This window comes from Gymnoscopelus braueri (assembly GCF_963280865.1).
Source record: "Gymnoscopelus braueri genome assembly, chromosome: 5".
NCBI classification, from domain to species: Eukaryota; Metazoa; Chordata; class Actinopteri; order Myctophiformes; family Myctophidae; genus Gymnoscopelus; species Gymnoscopelus braueri.
In genome coordinates, this window is record NC_137606.1 from 22259322 (window position 1) to 22283420 (window position 24099).

The 24099-nt window shown below is 41.8% G+C and overlaps 2 protein-coding genes across 4 annotated transcripts in view; one reads left to right on the forward strand and one right to left on the reverse strand.

Annotated features, from left to right (window-relative positions):
- Window positions 1–3376, forward strand: part of axl (AXL receptor tyrosine kinase) — a 64059-nt gene extending 60683 nt beyond the window's left edge. Inside the window, exons 19-20 of the mRNA XM_080429482.1 lie at window positions 172–308; window positions 1893–3376. Coding sequence (XP_080285608.1) covers window positions 172–308; window positions 1893–2373 — 618 coding nt within the window. The 3' untranslated portion in view covers window positions 2374–3376. The remainder of the gene's footprint in view (window positions 1–171; window positions 309–1892) is intronic.
- A 7609-nt stretch (window positions 3377–10985) lies between these two features.
- On the reverse strand, window positions 10986–21952 carry LOC308086111 (galectin-4-like). 3 transcript variants are annotated; one of them, XM_080429487.1, is made up of 11 exons: window positions 21801–21952; window positions 20702–20790; window positions 18320–18527; window positions 16892–17005; window positions 16000–16056; window positions 15632–15799; window positions 14000–14038; window positions 13709–13738; window positions 13362–13450; window positions 12630–12795; window positions 10986–11284 (listed from the first exon to the last, which is right to left on the reverse strand). In XM_080429487.1, the coding sequence occupies exons 1-11, from the start codon at window positions 21840–21842 to the stop codon at window positions 11138–11140; spliced, it is 1149 nt and encodes a 382-aa protein (XP_080285613.1). In that variant the 5' UTR covers window positions 21843–21952; the 3' UTR covers window positions 10986–11137. The 3 variants fall into 3 exon arrangements, with proteins under 3 accessions (XP_080285613.1, XP_080285614.1, XP_080285615.1); XM_080429488.1 differs by having other exon boundaries at window positions 10987–11284; window positions 15632–15795; window positions 16008–16056; XM_080429489.1 differs by lacking the exon at window positions 15632–15799 and having other exon boundaries at window positions 10993–11284.
- Window positions 21953–24099: the final 2147 nt, after the last annotated feature.

Sequence of the window (24099 nt, forward strand, 5' to 3'; positions counted from 1 at the left end):
CTATTGTTATTTCCTCCACAAGACCAAACATTATTAAAAGAAAAAAACATTAAATAATGTAATTTTGGTCTCTCTCTCTCTCTCTCTCTCTCTCTCTCTCTCTCTCTCTCTCTCTCTCTCTCTCTCTCTCTCTCTCTCTCTCTTCTCTCTCTCTCTCTCTCTCTCTCTCAGTGGTCGTTTGGAGTGACCATGTGGGAGATCGCCACGCGGGGCCAGACGCCGTACCCCGGCGTGGAGAACAGTGAGATCTATGACTACCTGAGGCAGGGCAACCGTCTCAAACAGCCCCCTGACTGTCTGGACAACATGTGAGTACTAAGGGTCTTCTTTTCTTTTCTTTAACTTCATTTTTATTTGCAGATTTTCATTCACAGTTACAGTGCAGGGGTTCATATGTCTCACTATCAAGCATCATATTCCAGTCCATTCATAAATGTCCATCATTGTTTGTGGTGTCGTCTTGTTTAGTCCATGAGTCCAAGATTTCATTATCGAAAGAGTGGGCAGAACCATACCTATATTAAATTGTTTATAGGGTCAATATAAGTAAATCATATATGATAACCTTTCCACAGGAGCAGCTTTTTCATATTTATCACACATTTTATTTTCCCCATGACAACATTTTACAAAGTTATCATAATGAAACTTCCCCAGTTGATTACTTACACGAAGACAATGATTTATCGTATTACAAGTTTTCTGAAATTGTACATTTAAATATGCAAATTAGGAAAATATGCCCGAATTTGCATAACTTTCCATAATCAACATTGGAACATTGGACAAAGCCAGAGTGAACATTCTTATTTCATTTTGTTAAGATGTTGGAGTCAAAGGTTTTTAACGAGGGAATATTCAATATCTGGCTCAATTCTGGGGCTCTGGCTCATGGACTAAATGCCTAATTTGCATGGGGAAAATAACAAAATGTGTGATAAATATGAAAAAGCTGCTCCTGTGGAAAGGTTATCATATATTTATTTACTTATATTGATCCTATAAACAATTTAATATAGGTATGGTTTTGCCCACTCTTTCGATAATCATTGCTAAATGGGGGGGGATCTGCTTTGTACCATAGCCCTGCAATTGCTTTTTTATTAGCTGCCAATAATACTTTAACTAGGTACATAATCTTCTCTTTGTGTATTTTCCTGTGTCTGATCTGAATGCTTTCATGTAGATCAGAAGAAATATTAAACACTTAATCACATGAAACCCTAGCGTGTTCCCTTGTCTGGAGCAAACATTTGGTCAAAATAGCAGCTATGCATTGCAACGCAACACGTTGCAATCAATGATCGGGTTTAAAATGAGTTAAATTCAAATTTCAAGATTTATTTTGGACATAATTGCATAACTGCTAAATTGTGTAAAGTAATTGTACACGTCTTTCTAAAGTAGTGGATTTCTAATGAATTCCTTTCTTGTAAATATCTAATCCCAGCACCCTTTCAATCAGGCTTCTCAAGCAACCATGCAAATATTTGTTAGAGATGACATTTTGACCTCTTTGAAGCCCTGCACACCCTTATGGGTCAATTTTTAACTTCTCTCAGATTTCAACAAACACTCGGATTGTGAGTTACTGTATTATAGTTTTACTAAAACTAACAAAAACACCTGACTGTTTAAAAAAGACAACTAACTGAAAGTGTAAATCATGTCCTTAGTTTTTAGTCTTTGTCAATTGATTTCATACGTAATCCCACGTATCTTGCATGGATCAGAGTGCTCCTGACCTTTTAGAATTGTGTCCCTGACAAATTACAAAAATGACACTAAAGAAACAAAAACTAACACAAACATTTATAATATACTAAAACTAAAACAACACAACAAACAACAACAAAAAACGAATGACAAATTCCAAACTCTTAATGTTGCAGCTACACCATGATGTTCTCCTGCTGGCTGCTGAGCCCCAAGGACCGGCCCAGCTTCGAGGGGCTGCGCTGCGAGCTGGAGAAGGCCCTGGACGACCTGCCCGACACCCAGGACCCCGACGAGATCCTCTACGTCAACATGGAGGAGTCCTCCTCCGAGCATCTGGGGGCCGTGGGCGGCCGGGAGGACACCTCGTCGCCTCTCTGCCTGAAGGCCCTGGACTCCGTCACCACGGTGGAGGTGCACCAGCCCAACCGCTACGTCCTGTGCCCGCAGCACGAGAGCAACCCGCCCCGCGGCGCCCTCTCCGACTCCGTGGAGAGCCTGGACATGCCCGTGTCGTCCTCGGCCGCCACCCTGCCCCTGCAGCCGTCTTGCCGCTCCACCCCCACCCCTACGCCGGCCCCCACCCCCACAGCCGAGCTGCTGGAGGAGCGGGAGCTAGGGGGCGGGGTCTGCTCCAGGAAGGTGCCCTGGCAGTGACGGACCCCCCCCTGTGCTGTCACTAAAACACTCCCCACCACACACACACACACACACACACACACACACACACACACACACACACACACACACACACACACACACACACACACACACACAAGACTGGTGGATATGAATGTGTGTCAATCACAGAACCTGATCATTCCTTGTTGGTACGCACTCCGACCAGCCCCCAAATACATTTTGCACATTTTTTACATACACACAACACACACACACACACACACACACACACACACACACACACACACACACACACACACACACACACACACACACACACACACACACACACACACGCACGCTTCCCAAGGCATTCCTTCCTTCCTTCCTTACAAACGATCACATTACGGAAGTGGAGTGTGTGAGACTTTGAACGGGTGCCGACTGCAGCAGAAAGGAGTTGTGTTGTAAAGACTGACGAGCCCGCACACACACACACACACACACACACACACTGCAGCACAATCAGAGACAGGACAACCCCTGGCCGTCCATCCAGAGACACCCATCTACTTGCTCCTTGGCGATCTCTGCTTCATAACTTTCTCGTGCTACACGATGTCACACGATGTCACGAAAATAGCAGATCGTCGCCTCCCGACGCGTTGTGAGCGTTGTCGCTCTGCTATTTCCGTTGCTTATGTGTATGTTTGCCTATGACACGCCCCCAAAAAAGGGACACCAAGGTTGAAAAAGTGGTTAAGCTGTCAAATCCTAAGTGTCCTTCAACTCAGCTCAGAACGGCCGTACAGTCGAATGGTGTCACCGTACTGTGGTACGGTGTCGTACACTGTAACACACAACCTACACAACTAGTGAACAAACTCAGGCATGAATAACATTGAGACTGTGAGCGAGAGGTCGTTGCAGAGGTCACACACGCGCGCACGCACGCACGCACGCACGCACGCACACGCACACGCACACGCACACGCACACGCACACACACACACACACACACACACACACACACACACACGCGTAAAGAGGTGACTGCACTGTACCGGGAAGATCACAAGTTCAAGTCTCACTGCAGTCTTTTGTGACGTTTCCTTGAGACACTGAAGCCCTTCTTCACACTGGTATTGGTCTCCATACTAGAGCAGTGGTTCCCAAACAGTGGGTCAGGACCCATTTGTGGGTCGCGGACCCATTTTTATGCGTCGCAAGTAAATATCTATTTTCTTCCTGTTTCCTACATTTAAAAAATATATATATTATTATTTCTTTTAAAGAGGTTGAAAAAAAAAAGTGTTTCATAAATAAATAATAACATTTCATGAATTAAAAAAAAACTTAAGAAGTAGTGAAAATAGCAGATCTACAAGCTTGCGACATGTTGTGAGCTTGTAGATCATATATGTGACACGTTGTGAGCTTGTAGATCTGCCATTTTCACTAGTTAGGGTCCAAAGGAGACATCAAATTTCTCTTTTGGGTCTTGAGATTAAAAAGTTTGGGAACCCTTGTACTAGAGTGTACGAATGACTACGGCTGAATTTGTACTCCATCGCACCAGGGAGTTGTTGCTTGCCAGAAAGTACAGCTCTACAGGCTAGTAACAGCACCACACATCAACATCTTAAGTCCTGTTCTGGCAAGCGACAAAGTTCATTAACTGTATACAGCAGTGGCAGGAGGTAGAGCAATAATATACAATACACAAAGAATAGAAGAAAACAAGATCCAATTACATGTACAGTGTTTGGACGTCTGTAAGAGTCGTTTTATCTTTTGATAAATTAACAGAAGTGGGAAAATCTCTCTGATCTGCTGTTTCGGACACCGGATCACGTATTGATTGACAATGATTTTGCTGGGATCTGATCATCATACACAAAACCTTTGTGCACATGAATTGTTTATAAATCAGGGCTCCACGTTTGGATCCATCCAGAGGTCACGGAGGTCAGGGGTCAATGGCAAGGTCAGGTGGAGATACAGGGGTCATGGTGAGGTCACCCCTCACCTCCGTCTTCCGTCAAAGCTACGCTGTAAAATGTGTGAGTGTTCATTTAACAGATGTTGACGGACCGTTTGCTTCCATTGGAGTTAAATGACCACTCAGGATTTTACAGACACAGTGGAATACTGTGTGTTAAATATAAGCGTCTATTTTTACACATTGAGAGTTAAATGAACACTCTGTATTTCGCTGTGTATGCCTCCAGTGCAGTGTTACTATACATTTTGTTTATATTTTGTCTTGTTGTCGTTTTGTGTTATTATTTTTTTGTACACCCTTTGCACTAATGTTAACATGCATTCTTTTTTTTACATCATGTACGTAAAGTTTTGTATTTTTTGCTCTTTTTTCCATAGTCTCATTAATTACTTTTCGGTATGTATTTCGTAGTCGGACCGTTCAGTAAGTAAAAATGTATTCATGTGTTTGTTCCAGTCCAATTTTTTTGGGGAGGAAGAAAACAAGTCGTTGAGCACGTTGCTCGTTCGGCTTATTTCTGATGATTTCGTTCTATGGTTGTTCTTTTTATTTTCTTCCTAACTGTGAGACTGCGTTATGACATCAGTCTGCCTCTGTAGCTATTCTGGTATACAGTGAAATCCTCACTTTTAAATCTCACGGATTAAGTTTAACATGTCCTATCCGGGATTTGAACTTGTGTCGGGCGGCTTAGTAGCTTGACTTTATTTTTCTCGATTTCTTCTCGAACTTCAAACTTCCTGTGCGAATCGCAGAGGATCCGAGGGGACGACGTGCCAAGTGGGAGCTGGGTCGGATCGGCGGTTGAACCACAAAACATACGTACAAAACGATCAGTGAAGCGGATTGCTTCTTTAGTTTAACCCTGAGAGTGTACAAAATGTTGTGCTCGCTCTCCTCTGTACACTCTTACAGGAGTTACAAATGGACAAATGAACACTGAGGATTGTCCTAGCTCATACACATTTCATACACTGGAAGGTGTTTGAGCAGAGCCAAAGGGATTGTAATTTGAACTCTTTCAGGTTCTTTCATTTGGTTCCATGACGAATTAGTCTTGAGTAGCCAGACAACTATTCCACAATTTCCGAATGCTATATAGAGTCTGGAACTACACATCCCAAAAACCGAGAACGTCATCTGTTCGTCATTTCTGAAAATATATATTTTAAATATCTTTAGATTTTATTTTAGAATTTCCATTTCTGATAAGCAGCAAGCTATATATGCTTTGATTATTTTTGATTTATATTAGGACAAATGTGCGCGACTGTAAAGATGAAACAGTTTATCCTCTGATCATTTTCAGAGCTTCCAGTTGCTCCAGACTGCATGACGGAAGCATTTGAAAATTGTGGGAGGCTGGCTCGCGAGGCGAATGGATAACATAATCCACTGAGGATTTGACTGTGTGTGCATAGTACAGTATAGAGAGATTTCTGTTTCTTTGAATTTATTTTGTGTAAATAGAGGTCCTTAAAGGGGACAGAAAACGAGGACTAAACATAAAGGGAAACGCAAGACATTCAATCCACTGCCTTCATTGACTTCACCAGCTGCTTTTTGTTTTTTTGTTTTTGTATTTTTTTCTTCTTTTTGTTTTTTGCGTCACGCATGCACTTATTACCAGTGGTGGACAGTAACTAAGTACATTTCCTTGAGTACTGTACTTAAGTACATTCTTTTGAATATCTGTACTTTACTTGAGTATTTGTTTTTGGACTTTTCACTCCACTACATTTCAGAGACAAATATTGTACTTTTGACTCCACTACATTTCTAGGAAGGGAAAAAAGTACAGTATGAATTAACCACTTAAGCCCTATTTCAAATATAGTGAAAATAGCAGAGGTACAAGCTCAGATCGTCGCACACCGCGATGTGTTGTGAGCTTGTAGATCTGCCATTTTCACTATTATTGATATGTTTTGAAAAAATCTTTGAATTATTATTGGAAAATGTGAAAATGTCAATACAGCAATGCATTTATTTAAAAAATAGAATGTACTTTGTAATTTGTAGTTTTGAATACTTTGAATACTATTTTAAAAAAACATTTTTTAAAAGCAAGTACTCCAGTACTTTAACTCAAGTACAAATTTGACTGAGCAACGTTCCCTTTTAGTTGAGTAATGTTTGACCAGGAGTATCTGTACTTTGACTCGAGTGCTGGGGTTGAGTACTTTGTCCACCACTGCTTATTACTCTTTTTCAAAAAATATATTGCTCATAAGTTTACGCATTTCCCTGTGGGGTTTCCTGGGCCACATTCCAGCTCACATTTTTGCGACGGTAACATGTTTAAGTTAAGTCAAGTGCCATATACACACACAAACATAGAGGTTCTTCAGTGGTCCGTAGTGCCACTTAGTGCCTTAGTGCTAGTATTACCATGTTTTGTGTGTGTGTGTGTATTCCTTGGCCTGTATAACTCAAAGGTACTTCATTTGAGCCTAAATACACACAGTGGAATGTGTTGAAATTCCTTGCTAAGACACATTTCCTGCATTGTCGTTGGTACTGTAATGATTTCATTCGACGCGGTGAAAGAACTGCGTTACGCTAGAATATGAAGCATGAAATCCATGATATAAAGACTGAGGTACTGGTCGTATAGACTCTGTAAGACAATGGACAGAAACCACAAATAATTATAATAAAGGAAAATGCTCCAAAAATGTGTTTTTGGACAACGAGGCATCGAGAAAAGTGTAGAGTTGGCAAATGGAATTGTTTCTGTGCATTCTCTTGGGTTGTGGACATGCCGTCATAAAAGGCTAAGAATCAGTGATTCTCAGCCTTTTTAAACTTCAAGGACCCCCCCCCCCAGTTTGATATGCACAAGGCCACAGTCGGACCCCCATTTGACACAATTTTTAATCTCTGGGACCCCCAAGCTAAACTAAATCAAATCAGGGTCCCATTTGGTTCCATTTGTACACTCTCTGAAGTTACAGACCTGTAAGGGGTCCATTTGGTTCCTAACTATCAATCATTTAGCTGGGGACCTGGGACCCCTCCTCAAGAACCCCTGGGGGTCCCTGGAAGAGACGATATCTATACAGTACTATCCTCAGTATTCATTTTAATCTCATACAAATGTCATACTCTGGAAGGTGTTTGATCAGAGCTAACGGGATTTTAGTTGAACTCCTGAGTGTTACAATTGGATAAATTAACACAGAGGATTTTTACAATGTACTAACTGTTACTTTCATTCAAGCCCAACCCTTATTCCTATGTATATGCTGTGTGATCATGAATTTGAAACTATATACATATATGTACAAAGTGCCTTTCAAAGAGAGCCAGTATTTTCGTATAATGTAAAAAGAAAAAATGTGTACGGTTTGTGAATTTCCTGGTGCTGCCTAAACTCAGTAAAAAAAGAAAAAAAAAGTTCTATACGGAATCATTTAATGTTTCTTTGTAAAGATCCATCCAATGTGTTTCTTTTTAAATTCAACCAAATGCTTCTGTTTAGAATCGAAAACGGTTTCATATGGAGCCTTTTTCACTTCCATAATAATGTTTTTGTGTACAATACAGTTGTAGCCATTGTTGAAATCCCCCTTTTTTTTACTGCAGGTTTACTGGAATACTGTTGCACTTCAGGTTGTGTCGCAACTCCATTTTCCATTGAAAATCAGACTTTTTTTGTCAAATGACACGTTTGTGGTGAAGTATGTTACAGCCCCTGTTCACTGTGAGATGTGTCATACTGAAAAACAACAAGTTTTAACGTTTCTTCACCGGTAAATCTTACATAAGACCTGTTATCACAGTATTTGGACACCAATGACTCTTTTGGACTATGAAGGACTATGAAGGGTTAACTACAAGGTCCATAACCTGAAACTTTCCAGAACCTGAGAAGTTCTGTGATAGTTTTTTTGTTTACTTTTAATATTATATTATATTATATTATATTATATTATATTATATTATATTATATTATATTATATTATATTATATTATATTATATTATATTATATTATACTATATTATATTATATTATTAAACCTCATTATGTCCAAAACTGTTACTTTTCAGGATTCAAATTCAACAACAGCAAAAGAAGCAGATCTTCAAGCTCAAAACGCGTCGCTTTGCGCCACGCTTTGAGCTTGTAGATCTGCTACTTTCAATACTTTTGTGTGACGCTGTTGTATGAAGTATCAAAAAGTTAGAATATGGAGATAAGAGGTTCCTGCCTGACAGCAACAAAGTATAACTTCTCAGTTCTGAGTTCCCAGAACTCAGGGGGTTCTGTCTGAGAACCTTATGTGAAACCGAGCCGTACTGTAGCGTGTGGAAACAAACCCAGAACCTGTGAAAATACTTTTCATGGCACGGCACGGTTCACTTGGTCCGTGTAGTGCAGTGGCTCTCAAACCTTTTTCATGTCAAGGACCCCCAAATTGATATGTATTTGGCCGCGGACCCCCATCTGCAAATGTTTTGTGCCAGCGACCCCCAGAAGAGAAGATTTGTGTTAAAAACGTTAAAAATGTCCAATACTTTCAAGATAATAAAAAAAAGTTCAAAAATAGCAGATGTACAAGCTGTGAGCTTGTACATCGACCAGCGACTTCTGGGGGTCCCCGGACCCCACTTTGAAAACCACTGTTCTAGTGGGAAAAAGAGCCACCAGTCCGGAGCCTTGTGGAAGCTTGTATTTGGACGGCTGACCCCTTCGGTGGTCGTCATTTTGCAGGTGACGGCCAGTGCCCGTCACCCGGCCCCAAAATAACGAGAGACAAGATGCACAGATACACAAACCCAGGGTTAAGAGTTGTAAAAACTAAACAACAACAAAAATGAACTAAGTCCTGTACACTTTGTCGTATGACAAATAGTGTAAGATCTACAAGTTTGCAATGTGTGGCATTGTGACTTGTTGTGAACTTATAGATCTGCTATTTTCACTAAATAGCCTAAATATTTGCCCAAAATAGCATGAGGCTAACATACATTTAAGTAAGTAAGGAAGTTTTTAGCAAAAATAAAAAATAAAAGCCTTGAGATCGAGGCTAGTAAGGAAGTAGTTCGGAGAAGCTTATTGTCGGTATCAGCATAGAATGCTGGTGTCTGTCCCTGTTACAATGCGCTAGTCTAGACACCTGGGAGATGGATTGCTGAGGTGGAACACCACACCTATCATCTGCTACCAGTACTTACCAAACGATCTTAAGACGAGAGCTCTACAAACTGAGCTACCCAGACACATACGGTAAAAATACTTAATGAAATAATGAATTAAACATTCTTCTAGCAATTCCAACCCTACACAGACACACATACAGATTTTCCTGGAATTGTATAGATACTGTATAGTTATAAAAATGCCATTATCTATGGTAATCTGTTGCTGCTGGGTGACATTGTATTGTGAAATAGCACAAGTTGAACTGGTCTAAACATTTTTTAATGCACGGTGTTTTGCAATGTTCCACCGCAGAGGTTGGCAACGATCACGGTTAATTCATCTGCTGTTTTTTATTCCACATAGCAAATCTTAGCCTTTAAATCTGCCCTCAAGAAAAGCTGCTTGCTAAAAGAAAAGCCTTTTCTTTTTTTTAAGCCATCATAAGACCCTGGAAAGCATGATAAAAAAACGATGTCACACACCTACGATTAGCGATCTACAAGCTCACAACGCGTCATAGATGTTAGGCATGCAACACCGTTGTAGGATGGAGCATAAATTACGCTGAATTCACTGAGAGATATGACTGTTGTTTCACAGCAGAATAACAACGTTAAAATTCAACAAATTGTCTAAAGCAGTGGTTCTCAACCTTTTCAGGCCGTGACCCCCCAAATCATGTGGGGACCCCCCTGGGGGTCTACTGCTCTACGGTAGGCTTACTACTGCAGGATGTAATATAAATATGCTAATATGAAACTAATGGCTACAACTGTACATTGAACTAGGTGGGCGCTGTACTATGGTCAGATTTAAATTGCCACTGCCATGATTTGTAAATAGATTTGTTTTTATATATGATATAAACCTGCAGTATTTTGTATAATGAAATAAAGTGAGTGTTCTCTGCTTTTATGTCTGATTTAAACAAACCCACCCCCCCAGACAAGATTCAACTTACACAACTGATCCACAACTTACCTAGCCTGGTAAACCCCTCCCTCCGGAAATCTCATTTGTATTTGATTTCAGCATGCAAATGAGATTTCCGGAGGGAGGGGGGTTTACCAGGCTACAACTTACCCTCACAACCGACCAGTGGTGGAAAGTATATTTACTCAAATACCCGACCTGAGCGACCTCCCTCCCACCCATCCAGGGACACCCATCACATTTTTTATAACACATCTGTCAACTGGATGAAAGAGGAAGAGAAAAAGTGGTTGATGTCAAAGGAACCCTGTCCTCGTCCCCCCCAGTGAACTGCGGGGTTCCCCAAGGAAGCATACTAGGGCCGTTACTGTTCCTTCTATACATTAACGACGTGAAAGCAGCCTGTAGCTGCAAGTTGTTCTTGTTCGCTGATGACTCAGCACTCCTGGTCTCAGGCGAGGACAAAATGCAAGTCGAGGAAGCCTAATTATACAACTAATTAACTACAACTAATAATTATTAGTTGTATAAAATGTATTTAAGAACACGTACAAGTCTTTAACACTCACAAACACAATCTTTATTTGTTCTCTTTGTAGCAGATTATGAGGAATTACAGCAGCCTGGCATTGAGGTAACATCTACTGTAAGAAAACACATTTGTGTGTGTGTGTGTGTGTGTGTGTGTGTGTGTGTGTGTGTGTGTGTGTCTCTCAGAAGTGTATGTATGAGATGGTAATGTCTCCCTCTATCTCCAGGGTGTCCACCTGGGTGAAGGGCTGGAAGCGGTGGAAGAAGTCAAACAGATGCTGGCCGTTCACAAACACCTTGAACCTCTGGTTCCCACAGCGGATGGACATCTGACACAAAAACAGGCAGACAACAACACAAGGGTCAACATAGTGGACCCACAGTGCCCTCTGCTGGACACTGCAGACGTGTGTTTCCAACAGCACTGTGTGCTTTTCAGGTTTCCCACTTGTGTCGAAAGAAAGAAAGAAAGAAAAAAAGAAAGAAAGAAAGAAAGAAAGAAAGAAAGAAAGAAAGAAAGAAAGAAAGAAAGAAAGAAATTAAATAAAAGAAAACCCATAGGCCTGTTTGCAACAACACCCCACCTGAAAAGCAGCATGTTTAGTTCTATGACAGACAACAATGAAGCGTCTTAAAGTACAGTCCCTCCATAAAGCCATGATTCTCAACTTGTTTAATTTTTAGGGACCCCCAGTTTGATATGTATTAGGCCACAGACCCCCATTTGATACCTCTGCTGTCTCTGGGACCCCCAATCTACACGGTCAATTCCTGTGTTTGTTTAACTCAAAGAGTGTACAAATGGAACCAAATGGACCTGTCCATTTGGTTCCATTTGTACACTCTCAGAGTTACAGACCGTAAGGGTCCATTTGGACCCCTGGTGGTTCCTGGACCCCATGTTGAGAACCAGTGCCAGAAACGGACATGTTTAGTTGTACAGCAGACATATGAAAGGTCTTGACATCAAAGTACTGTCCCTCCCTAGAGGGATATGTTTAGTTGTACAACTGAAGGATCTAGGGACATGTTTAGTTAGTTACGACACACACAATGAAGGGTCCACAGGGAAATGTTTAGTTGTACGGCAGACACAATGAAGCGACCAGGGACATGTTTAGTTGTACGACAGACACAATGAAGGGTCCACAGGGAAATGTTTAGTTGTATGACAGACACATTGAAGGGTCCAGGGACATGTTTAGTTGTATGACACACACAATGAAGGGTCCACAGGGAAATGTTTAGTTGTATGACAGACACAATGAAGGGTCCACAGGGAAATGTTTAGTTGTATGACAGACACAATGAAGGGTCCAGGGACATGTTTAGTTGTACGACAGACACAATGAAGGGTCCAGGGACATGTTTAGTTGTACGACAGACACAATGAAGGGTCCAGGGACATGTTTAGTTGTACGACAGACACAATGAAGGGTCCAGGGACATGTTTAGTTGTACGACACACACAATGAAGGGACCAGGGATATGTTTAGTTGTACGACAGACACAATGAAGGGTCCAGGGACATGTTTAGTTGTACGACAGACACAATGAAGGGTTCAGGGACATGTTTAGTTGTACGACAGACATATGAAAGGTCTTACATCAAAGTACTACCCCTCCATAAAGGGACATGTTTAGTTGTACCGCAGACATAATGAAGGGTCTTACATCAAAGTACTGTCCCTCTGCAAAGGGACAGAGGCTTGTCTCTCTCTCCTCCTGTCCCCAGCCTCCTCCTATCATGCTGTTCCTCACCACCACGCAGTCCCTCACCCTGGGGTTCATGTGGAAGGCGATGTCACGCGTGCTGCTCGCCACAAAGTTTATACACATCCTGGAACACACACACACACACACACACACACAGCATATCGTCTCTGTCGGGTGGAAACCATTATGTCCGAAACTGCTACTTTTCAGGATTTAAATTCAAAAATTGCAAAAGTGATCGACAAGATCAAAACGCGCCGCTTCGCGCAGCGTTTCGAGCTTGCAGATCTGATACTTGTTATGCTTTTGTGTGACGCCATAGTATGATCAAGTGGGGCGAAAAAACACAGGTTAAAATATGGAGATAAGAAGTTTCTGCCAGACAGCAACGATGTGAAACCAGACAGCGACCTCTGTCGTAACATCAGTTACACTTCAATGAAACACTAGAATGGAGTTATTTGTTGAAACCAAGGACATGTCCAACTATTTTATGTACAATTAAATATAATAGGGATTGAGTGGTTGAGTAAATGCAACGACAAATCGATCCCTAGAAATGCAAAAAAATTATATAAAGACATAATGTTGAAACATTTTACGCACGCACGCACGCACACACACACACACACACACACACACACACACACACACACACGCACACACACACACACACACACACACACGCACTTGTCAGCTCCTAACGGGACCATTCCTCTGATGATGATGGTTCTCTTAGAAGACATTCCTCCTGGGATCATGCGGGAGTAGGGGACCATCTAACAAACACACATTAAAACAACACACTGTCGATACACAACCATCTAACAAACACACATTAAAACAACACACTGTCAATACACAACCATCTAACAAACACACACACATTAAAACAACACAATGTCAATACACAACCATCTATTAACACACATTAAAACAACACGCTGTCAATACACAACCATCTAATTAACACACATTCACACAGTAACACACCTAGGAAACGTCACTGTATTGCTGAGTGTGTATGTGTGACTTACAGGGTTGTACTCTGGCTGTCCACCCATAACCTGAAATGCAAACACAAATGCAGAATATAATAATAAGAATGATAATAATAATATCAAAAATGTATATGCACTCTCTCTCTCTCTCTCTCTCTCTCTCTCTCTCTCTCTCTCTGTGTGTGTGTGTGTGTGTGTGTGTGTGTGTGTGTGTGTGTGTGTGTGTGTGTGTGTGTGTGAGAGCGAGAGAGAGAGAGAGAGAGAGAGAGAGAGAGAGAGAGCGAGAGAGAGCAAGAAAGAGAGAGAGAGAGAGAGATGCATTCTCACTGGTAGATTTGATCCAGGGTAGCCATTTCCTCCTCCACCCTGCAAGGGAAGACATGTCTAAGTCAGTCCTACATTTTACCGTGTATGTATGGCATTAAGTCACAGTTCTGCTTACAGTGCATGATGCTACAATGAAATACTGACAGCTGACAAAATGATCTCACACAAGATTTGTTGACTCAAACTGTCAGTTTAATCTAAGCGTAGCCTACACCAAATCCTAACCTTAACCAAACAAACTTTACCTAACCTTGACAGAAATTCATTAATTAAAGTTTAACTAAGCGTTCCCCCAAAGAGCCTAACCATAACCAAAAGTAACAAGAAAATTAACATGGTCCACAATACAGTATGTAAACACATTAGGAATTGACAAAACTACATAAATACATTTGCAGGGAGTGTGTTTTTCACAGTTTATATACTATTGATACGTATACTGTATAATCAAAATGAGAATATGTTGACATATAAAGTACATACACACCCACGCACACCTACACGCACGCACACATGTAGTATATACATAAGTAAAGAATGCATTTGAACTTTATCCTCAAAATGGTCCAATTGTATTTTCAGTTGGACCATTCTTTCAGAGAGTTATATGAAATGGTTTGCGCCACTAATCAAAATGTAATGAAATACAATTCAAATAGTCACATGAGCAAGTAGTACCAGCTGCCTGCAGCCTGCGAGATGGCTAAGTTGGACGGTCCAGCCCCGCCCACATCCAGTACGTCAGTTTGAATCTGACTACATCACTTTTTATATCACTTGAAAAGAAGGCAGGTGAGCCGAGGCCTGTGAGGTGAGCCGAGGCCTGTGAGGTGAGCCGAGGCCTGTGAGGTGCTAACCAATGAGTCCAAATCTATTTAGAAATTGCACACCGAAGGCACTGGGGTGGCTCAGTGGTAAAGTAGCTGTGTGGTGACTGCACTGCAGCCTGGCAGGCTGATCAACCTCCAAGTCCACTTCTTAACAGCACATTTTGATTTAGTTTTAGCCATAATCCTTTTTGAATAAAATTCTATTTAGTTTTAGTCATATTTTAGTCACCTGAATTTTTTTAGTTTTTGTCTAGTTTTAGTCGACTAAACATCATAAGATTATAGTCGACTAAATCTACAGTCGATTTAGTCGACGTTGGCGGTGCCTTGGTGGCGTCGTAATGGCTGATTTTACACTTGGTTGCATGCTGAAAATAGCAGATCTACAAGCTCACAACACGTCGCAGCGCGACACGTTGTGCTCTATTTTCAGAGCACAACACCCGAGCGCAACCAAACATAAAATGACTTGTATTTTAGTTCTACTGGATCTCTTCTCCACTAGTCCCTCCTATAACATTTTAGTCTAGTTTTAATTTGTTGACAAAATTGTCAATATATTAGTCTTAGTTTTAGTTCATAGCTTAGTTTTTATTTCGTTTTCGTCAGTGGAAAAAAGGTAGTCGACGAACATTTTTCATCATACTTTTAGTCGACAAAATCAACACTGGAAAGACAACTTCAGCCTGGAGCTGCTACTGTACTCTACATCCAGGTGATGATGTTGTACTGGATGTGGGTGGAGCTGGACTGTTCAAATCCACCTTCTGATTTTCAGTACCTTCTCCACCTGAAAGCTTACCCCCATTCCACCGCCCATGCCTCCACCTGGGTATCCTCCCATTCCTCCGCCCATTCCACCACCCATGCCTCCACCTGGGTAGCCTCCCATGCCTCCGCCCATTCCACCGCCCATGCCTCCGCCCATTCCACCGCCCATGCCTCCACCTGGTGGTATACATCCTCCTCCCTGGACATCGATATGTAGAAAAGGGGGTTTAAGACGAGACAACTTAACAGGAGATGTACAGAAAGAGGAGAGGTTCATTTAGGTAGGAAGGTTAGTGAGGTGTGCCCACTTGATGAACTAAGTGAACCACACCAGGTCACCTCTCCTCTTCCTTATACATGAATAATATACACAAAGTAATGCAGATAAAACATACATACCATGCCACCTCCCATCCCTCCTCCCATTCCACCTCCCATTCCACCTGCTGGTCTTCCCTAAAAACAAACAGAACTCATTACAGGAAAACACATATTCATCTGGATAAAGAACATCTGGGCAAGGGGTAAGATTACGTTTTCACCTCTGTCTGTTTCTCGGTCTGTCTGTACGGGACTAATCTTGCGAACCATTGGACCGATGTCTATAGTGCATCCTGCCAGTAGGCCAAAGAATAACATGCATTTTTACATGCATTTTGTTTTCATGATTAACGTCTATAATGGATGTCGGTGGCGGGCAGACTGGACTGAAACCTTGCTGAAGTCATAAATGCATCATGATTGAGTGACATCATAGACGTGACCAAATAAGGAGTTCCACGCAGCCACGGTCCTCCCCCGGCAAGGTTACGCCACATCCATTTACTGTATTCTCAACTCAAAACACTAAGAAGCTATAAACATCTCTTGAAACTCTGCAAAGCAGAAAAACGCAGTGGCTGTTAGTGTGCTTTATTTGACTTGATGTCTCTCTGTGCATGATACCATGAAAACCTGTTTAGGATGTTCATGTGACATACTGTCCTTTCCATGCTGGATGCTGTGTGTACCTTTACTAAAACGACATGTTGATGACCCACTATGAATATTAAGCTTATTGTACAGCTTGCTGACAATGGACTGTAAAGTTAACTAGGTTTGCATAAGTGAAACGTGTATATAAACGCTGGCGTACAGATGTTAGTTGGAGATTTCCCCAAACAGGTCGGATAATAAACTGAACACGGAGAAGGACTTCTTGACTCCTGTCTGTTTCTTTTATCAGTGCCATACCATCAAGGAATCATTCATTTCAGTGGCGCAGAGAGCTGCGGCACAATGAAAAGCTCACCCCGATGATGTTAATGGTCTGGACGGACACATCTCCGTCGATGTTAATGGCACACACTCGTTCCACAGGGAGCCGATGTGGGAACGTGTAGAAGTCCTGGCCGTTGACTTTGATCTGTAATTGTCATGAAATGGTCACGTGGTTAACTGTTAGCAGCACACTTTGCTGTGAACTGTACAGCAGTGGTTCTCAAACTTATTCATGTGAAGGACCCCCAAAATATACATATTTGACTGCGGACCCCCATCTCAGTGCCGCGCTATGAGCTTACAGATCTGCTATTTTTGAATAGTACAACATAATATGGTTGAAGTGGTTAAAATGATTGTGACGCTAATTTAGTAACTAATTGTAACTAATTTTGCTGGGGACCCCCTGGTACCCCCCAAAGGACACCTGGGGGGCCCCGGACCGCACTTTGAGAACCAATGCTGTACACAGTATATGGCATCTGTTCGCAAACACAATAATGACAAAAAAGAGGTTCATAGAAGGAATTTCCTTTGGCATGTTTTGCATTGTAAAACAAAAAAGATGCAAAACTACTACACATTTGACTAGCTCTGGTCCATAGCCTAGTTCTCCTTAAGGCTATGGGACTTTCGAGCCTTTGTGCACGCACCACAGGCTGCATAGCCTCTCGTCTGCAGTGAAAATGAAAAATACTCTTTCGCTACTCACCAAAACAAAGACAACTCTACTAAGTGGGAACACTCTGAGCCCCCCACCTCACGTCTAAAATACACTTTTTGGCCAAAATGTAAATTATTTCACCGGAAAGAAAACATTATTTAGTTACTCCGCTGCGCCCTCTTACAGATCCGGTCAATGGAATTTTTCTATTGACAAGAACTGTAGAGGCCTTGTAGATCTGCTACTTTTGATGCTTTTATGTGACGCATGTAGTATGATCAAGTAGGGCGTTAATAGGGCATAGCAGTGGCGGCCATTTTCTGGTTCCACTCCAAAATAGTCAATGCATTTTTCCCATTGACATTTCCAAAAATATTTATATCAATTAATTTAAGCCTAGAATCAAGCCATCCAGGGTCCTGGTGAATCATGACCATAAAACGTTTGATTCTGTGAGAAGAAAAAAATGAAAATGGCAAAACAAAGGGTATTTATTAAATATAGTATATCATATAATTCAATATAAAATAAAATAAAATCACAGACAAACATTTTTTATGGTCACGATTCACCAGGACCCTGGGTGGCTTGATTCTAGGCTTAAATACATTTATTTGTGGAAATGTCAATGGGAAAAATGCATTGACTATTTTGGAGTGGAACCAGAAAATGGCCGCCACTGCTATGCCCTATAAGAGGTTTCTGCCCGACAGCAACGATATGTTGTGTACGTGGTATGTTTGCGTGTATTAATGTGCAAGACTCCAAATATGCATCATGTGTTGTTGTTGTGACCTGGTAGCCCTCTGGGCCGGCTAGGATGACCATCTCGAAGGGCTGTCCCAGGGTGAAGGGCATGTCGCGGGTCTTTTCCTCCGACTGCCAGTCGCCGTCCTGACAGCTGTTGAAGACCACCTTGTCCCAGCCGCTGAAGCGGGGGTTGAAGTGCATGGCGATGTCACTGCCCTCCGTGGACTGTCCACACAGCAGGTTGACTTTGAAGCTGGAGAGAACGGTACCAATCATCAGGGTTAAAAGGTGGAGTAAGTGATATTTAATTGTTAAAATGAGTGTTAAATATAGCTGTAGGCCTACAATATATTCCTTTAGTAATCATTTGTTTGTCTGTTCAGTAACAGGGGTCGTCCCGTCTCTCCAGCTCTTCAGTAAACAGAAAATAAATGTTCAGGTAGGGATACCAGTTTCATCAAATCATGAGAGTGACGTGAAACTGGAAGTGATGAAACAAAGAGAAGAGCAAAAGACAAAATTGGAACTGGAACACTATAAAATTGAAGTTGATAAATGATCTTTTGTTTTGAAACTGCAGAGGCGGGGAGAGTCCTGTTACTGAACAAACACTCTATAGCAAGGATTACCATCAGAATATAGACCTATAACTAAAATGAACAGTACACAGTAAAGTCGAGTGTTAATTTGACACAGAAGTGTATGCGAGCTAGGTTACAAGTTGTACACGCCTCTGTGTTAAATTAACAGGAGAAACCAACATATTATCACTCCCAAATTATGACAGGATACAGCACACGATGAAATGTAACTCTGAAAGCAGTGTGTAGCTAAGGGGAGTGGTCATTGTATTCTTTACAGCTGTTTCATTTACATGTCTTTATCTGAATTATACCAATGTAGCCTCTTAGATATTAGTCAGGCTAAAGTTAGATGTGTATTTACTTTGTCTGGTAATGGCCCTCTGAGATTAAACGGGACGCTATAGCAGACACAAGCTTCGCTGGTTTGAAAAGAATATCAACCACAGCGGAGGGAGGGACAGGCCATTGATAAGAGACCGCTGTGAATTCAGACCCCACCCTGGCTGTGATTACACAAGGTGGACCCTCCAGTGTTTAAACAGTGTCAACACATCACAATAAGAGACAAAAGACTAATCGTTGGAACTGATAACCCTGTGAGCTATTGGTAAAGTATATAAATACTTTTGCTATGTTTTAAGGTTCCACTTTCACCTCATATTATCGTCCAGTATCACAGAAATATTGTTTACTTGTACTGTAGTACTTCAGCAGTGGTAGACGGAGTACTTAGATTTATTTTATTTAAGTAAACGTTGTAATTCCTCAATGAAGGGGGAAAAAACCTCATGTCAATGTCCTGCGATAAAAATATATACTTGAGTAAACTTATTAGGTTGAAAATGTACTATGGTACCATTATTTAAAAACCTTCATCAATATGCAGAATGGTCCATTTAACAATCAGATTATTTATTGTATTGTAATAATGCATATACATGTTCATCGCTATATATTGCAGCTCTGGCAAAGGTGGGGCCGATCTTAATGCCTTTATGTGCTGCTGGGTAGCTTAAAATATAACGATACATAATCCTTTATCACTTAATGTATGTTTTGTATTAACATACATCTGCAAAGCAGGTTACTAGTAACTAAAGCTGTCAAATAATTGTAGCCAGGGGCGTGCTGGGACCAAAATTCAGCTCTGGGATTTTCCGAACCGGCCCACCGTTTTGTCAAGGGGGGGGGCGTTTTAACCCAGCAACCCTATGTAAATTACACCACAATTACACCACTTCTGAGAAAACGTCCCAGCCCAACAGTAACGTAACTAATAATTGGGCCGCGCGACCCGGAAATTACCGTAATAACCCTAAAACGGGAGCAAAACAAATTTCAATTAAAAAAATAAAAATAAATTGGTGGCCCACCGGCCGTCTGGCGGCCCGTAAATGACGCGGCCGTTCTGGAATTTTCCCGAATTTCCCAGTGGCCAGCACGTCCCTGATTGTAGCGGAGTAAAAAGTACAATATTTCCAGCTGAATGCAATATATAATTCTGGATGAGAAGAGTGCCATGTACTGTACATAATGTTTGGATGGATATATGTACCGTAGATACCTTGTTGTCTCCTTTTATTCCTTCCTTTTTAACTTTTCTGGAAACAATCAAAATGATGGAGCTTACACAAAAACATGTTTCACCCACTGTCACCTGTAAACCTGTGACGTGACAATAAAGATGACTCTGTTTCTGATGCCGTCAGATGAATGTAAAATATAGTGAAGCCAGAGCATGCACACAGAAGCTTTTAGGCATAATGTTGTACCCAATGTGTTGGTGTAAAACACAGATGAAAGGGCATATCAAACTGTAATAACCAATAAAGCAAGTACTCACTTGTCGGTATTGTCAGAAATGGATCCTTGGAGGTAGATGGACATTCCATTTCTCATGCCTCCATGGATGGGTCCTGTGTAAGGAACACTCTGCAAAGAAAACACAAGCAAGGTGGACCTTTTGTCAATCCTGCAGAGCAAATTCAGTTTCCGCTTCCTAAGCCAGCGATTATCAACCTTTTAATTTCAAGGACCCCTAGTTTGTAGTTTGATATGGATTAGGCCACGGACCCCCATTTGATACGATTTTTTTATCTCTAGGACACCAATCTACACTGTAAACTCCTCTGTGTTAATTCAACTCAGAGAGTGTATAAATGGAACCAAATGGACCGTAAGGGTCCATTAGGTTCCATTTGTACACTCTCTGAGTTACAGACACGCAAGGGTCCATTTAGTGCACAACTATCAATCATTTAGCCGGGGATCCCCTGGTACCCCCTCAAGGACCCCTGGGGGTCCCCGGACCCCACAGTGAGAAACGGTAACTTAGCCAATACGATACAAACACAGTACAGATTTACCCATGAGGGTATTTTTTTTTTACACTCAGATTAGATTAAGAATACAGATTTAACTGTGCAGGTGATTACAGAATAACTTCAAATCCATACAAGCAATGTAAATGTTATCACCTCTGGCTCTGACAGATAATGCAGTTTTGATAAATTCACTTTGAACTGACCGTATTGCTAGAACATACACGCACTCGGTAGTTTAAAGTAACTAACCACATTACTTAAGTACTGTACTTAAGTAAAAGTTTGAGGTACATGTACTTAACTTGAGCATTTACATGATATGCTACCTTATATGCTACGTTTTACTAGTATAATATATTATTATACGTCTACTCCACATTTCAGAGGTAAATAAAAAATGCATGTATCTTTTGGCGTTCTGCATAATGATGCTTTTGCGTCTTTACTGTAGGTTAAACTTTGAATGCGGGACTTTTACTTGAAACAAAGTATTTTTTACACTGTGGTATTGTTACTTTTACTCAATCCCAATGTCTGTGTAGGCTATGTTTTCCACCACTGCATGCACTATAGCACTACTAATACATTTCATATTCTGTATTTCAGTCCAGTACTTACAGGGCTGTACACTGGCTGGTAGCCGGGCGGAGCGACGAACATGATGGTGAGATGAGTGAGAGAGATGAAGAGATGGGTGAGATGAGTCAAAGAGATGAAGAGGTGAAGCAGATGGAATAACTACTGATGCATGCAGGACAGGAACCCGTGAAGGCTGGATGGTACGTTTTATAGCAGGGCTGGAGGGATGGGCAGAGCTGTAACCACACCCACATTCATTCACCATGATGGATTCATATTTACCTTGAACCCAGAACAGACAGGAGTGGCTCTCTTGAACAAAAGACGGAAAGTGAGTCACCTGCAGGTATGCGATGTGTGTGTGTGTGTGTGTGTGTGTGTGTGTGTGTGTGTGCGTGTGTGTGTGTGTGCGTGTGTGCGTGTGTGTGTGTGTATGAATGGGTTTAAATAGTGCTGATAACTATGTCTCTGTTCGTAGACCTACAGAGGTGCAACCTTGTACAAATGGAACCGGAATTAACAGTAAAAAGTTTTTTTTAAGTGGAGATTGGGGTTGTCCCAGAGATAAAACTAGTGGAGTTTGTGGCTTAATTAATGCATATCAAACATGTCATTCCTTAAAATGCTAAAGGTTGAGAATCACTGTTATTTCCCTGCATTTCTGGAAATAATGGACGGGTTTGGATGTTACGATGTTAGTAAAAGCAAGGGCCCAATGCACATTTCAGACTTTGTGTGGCCAGTCAGTGATATCAGATATCTATGATGTATGACTCTATATCTGGGCGAGGTTTTAGGTCAAGCTCACTGCCATTCACTCTCAAATTAAAGCAGTACCCATTGTCAGTTGGAGTCTCAATGACGTCACATTGATGACACACCAACTTGACCACGGACCAAGCAGCTCAGCACAGGTCTAGTGGACCACCATTAAACTGGACAGGCTTGGTTGGACCACCATTCTTGTTCTCTGGGTTTGTTCATCGACGGGACGTTTGTCTCCGTTCTTTACACTGGCTCCCCGTAGCGGCTCGCATCCAGTTTAAAACTCTGGTGCTAGCCTATAGGACAGTGAAAGGAACAGCTCCTTCTTACCTCCGGGCTATGGTCAAGGCTTACACTCCTGCCCGACCACTTCGGTCTGCCGCCTCGGGGCGACTGATTGCCTCGTCGCTCAAGGGTCCTTCTGGCCGATCTACACGGTCACGACTTTTTTCTGTTTTGGCCCCACAGTGGTGGAATGAACTACTCACTGATGTCATGGCAGCAGAGTCACTGCCCATCTTTCGCCGCAGGCTGAAAACCCACCTCTTCAGGAAACACTACCCTGACCCTTCCTCTTTGCCTGGCCTACTTGTTGTCAATTAGTTGTACGAGCTCTTGTCTTATTGGATCTTGTTTATTCGATACACTTATTTGTTTTAGCTCTTGCTCATTTGATTTTCCTATTTGTCTCATCTGTTTAAGAAAGTAGGTAGCTGATATATTGCACTTAGTTGCTTGTTTTAGAAGAGAATGCACTTAATGCTTCTGGTGATTAGTAGTTTTGTTCCCTACCTATGTTGAATGCACTTATTGTAAGTTGCTTTGGATAAAAGCGTCTGCTAAATGACTGTAATGTAATGTAATGTAATGTAATGTAATGTAATGTAATGTAATGTAATGTATGTCCAGCAGGCAGACAGACTCGCACTCTGGATGACACTAAAGGTGTCAAAGTGTGTGTAGCACAGTGTGTGCCGAGGAGGAGGACGTGTCACTGTGTGCTCGCTCTGCCATGAGCAGGCTGCACAGCCTGGAGTGGACTGGCCTGTCACCAAAGAGCCAAAGTCCTGTCCAGGTAGGTGAATGTCCTTGGGCAGCATGGTCAGTGTCTTCTTCAGGGCGTGGCGTGGCTATAGCCAAGAAGACGTTGAAACCGGTCGGTGTCTAGTGGCATTTTATTGTTTTAGTATGTAATAGCCCTATAGTCAACCTATTAAAGGCTTTTTAACTTAATCCTTGCTTAGAGTGTGCTTGAAGTTGACCTGTTTCGATGGGACCCCTCTTCATGTATAATCCTGATTTAACTTCGTGAGCACCTCATCACCACCTGGACTGGAGTCATCACCCTGTGAACTTCTTTGGCGGGGGACTTTGGGGCAGGAACGTGCACACATAGACATGAAAGGGGGCTTGAGCCCCTGCCCTTTTACCCATCGGTAAAAAAAGTGCCCTCTCCAGAGTAGGGAAAAAAAGAAAACAAAATTAAACTGCCCCTGGCGGCCTAACGGTAAGGCCGACGGAAAAGGCAGTGTATGTGCTGGATGCAGCTCAAAGTGAACTGTACTCAGGTATC

Coding starts and splice junctions, on each gene's coding strand:
- LOC308086111 (XM_080429487.1), bottom strand. CDS start 21,842: ATGTTCGTCGCTCCGCCCGGCTACCAGCCAGTGTACAGCCCT. Junction 20,791..21,800: donor ACCAGCCAGTGTACAGCCCT/GTAAGTACTGGA, acceptor TTTTCTTTGCAG/AGTGTTCCTTACACAGGACC. Junction 14,039..15,631: donor GCATGGGCGGTGGAATGGGG/GTAAGCTTTCAG, acceptor CTTCCCTTGCAG/GGTGGAGGAGGAAATGGCTA.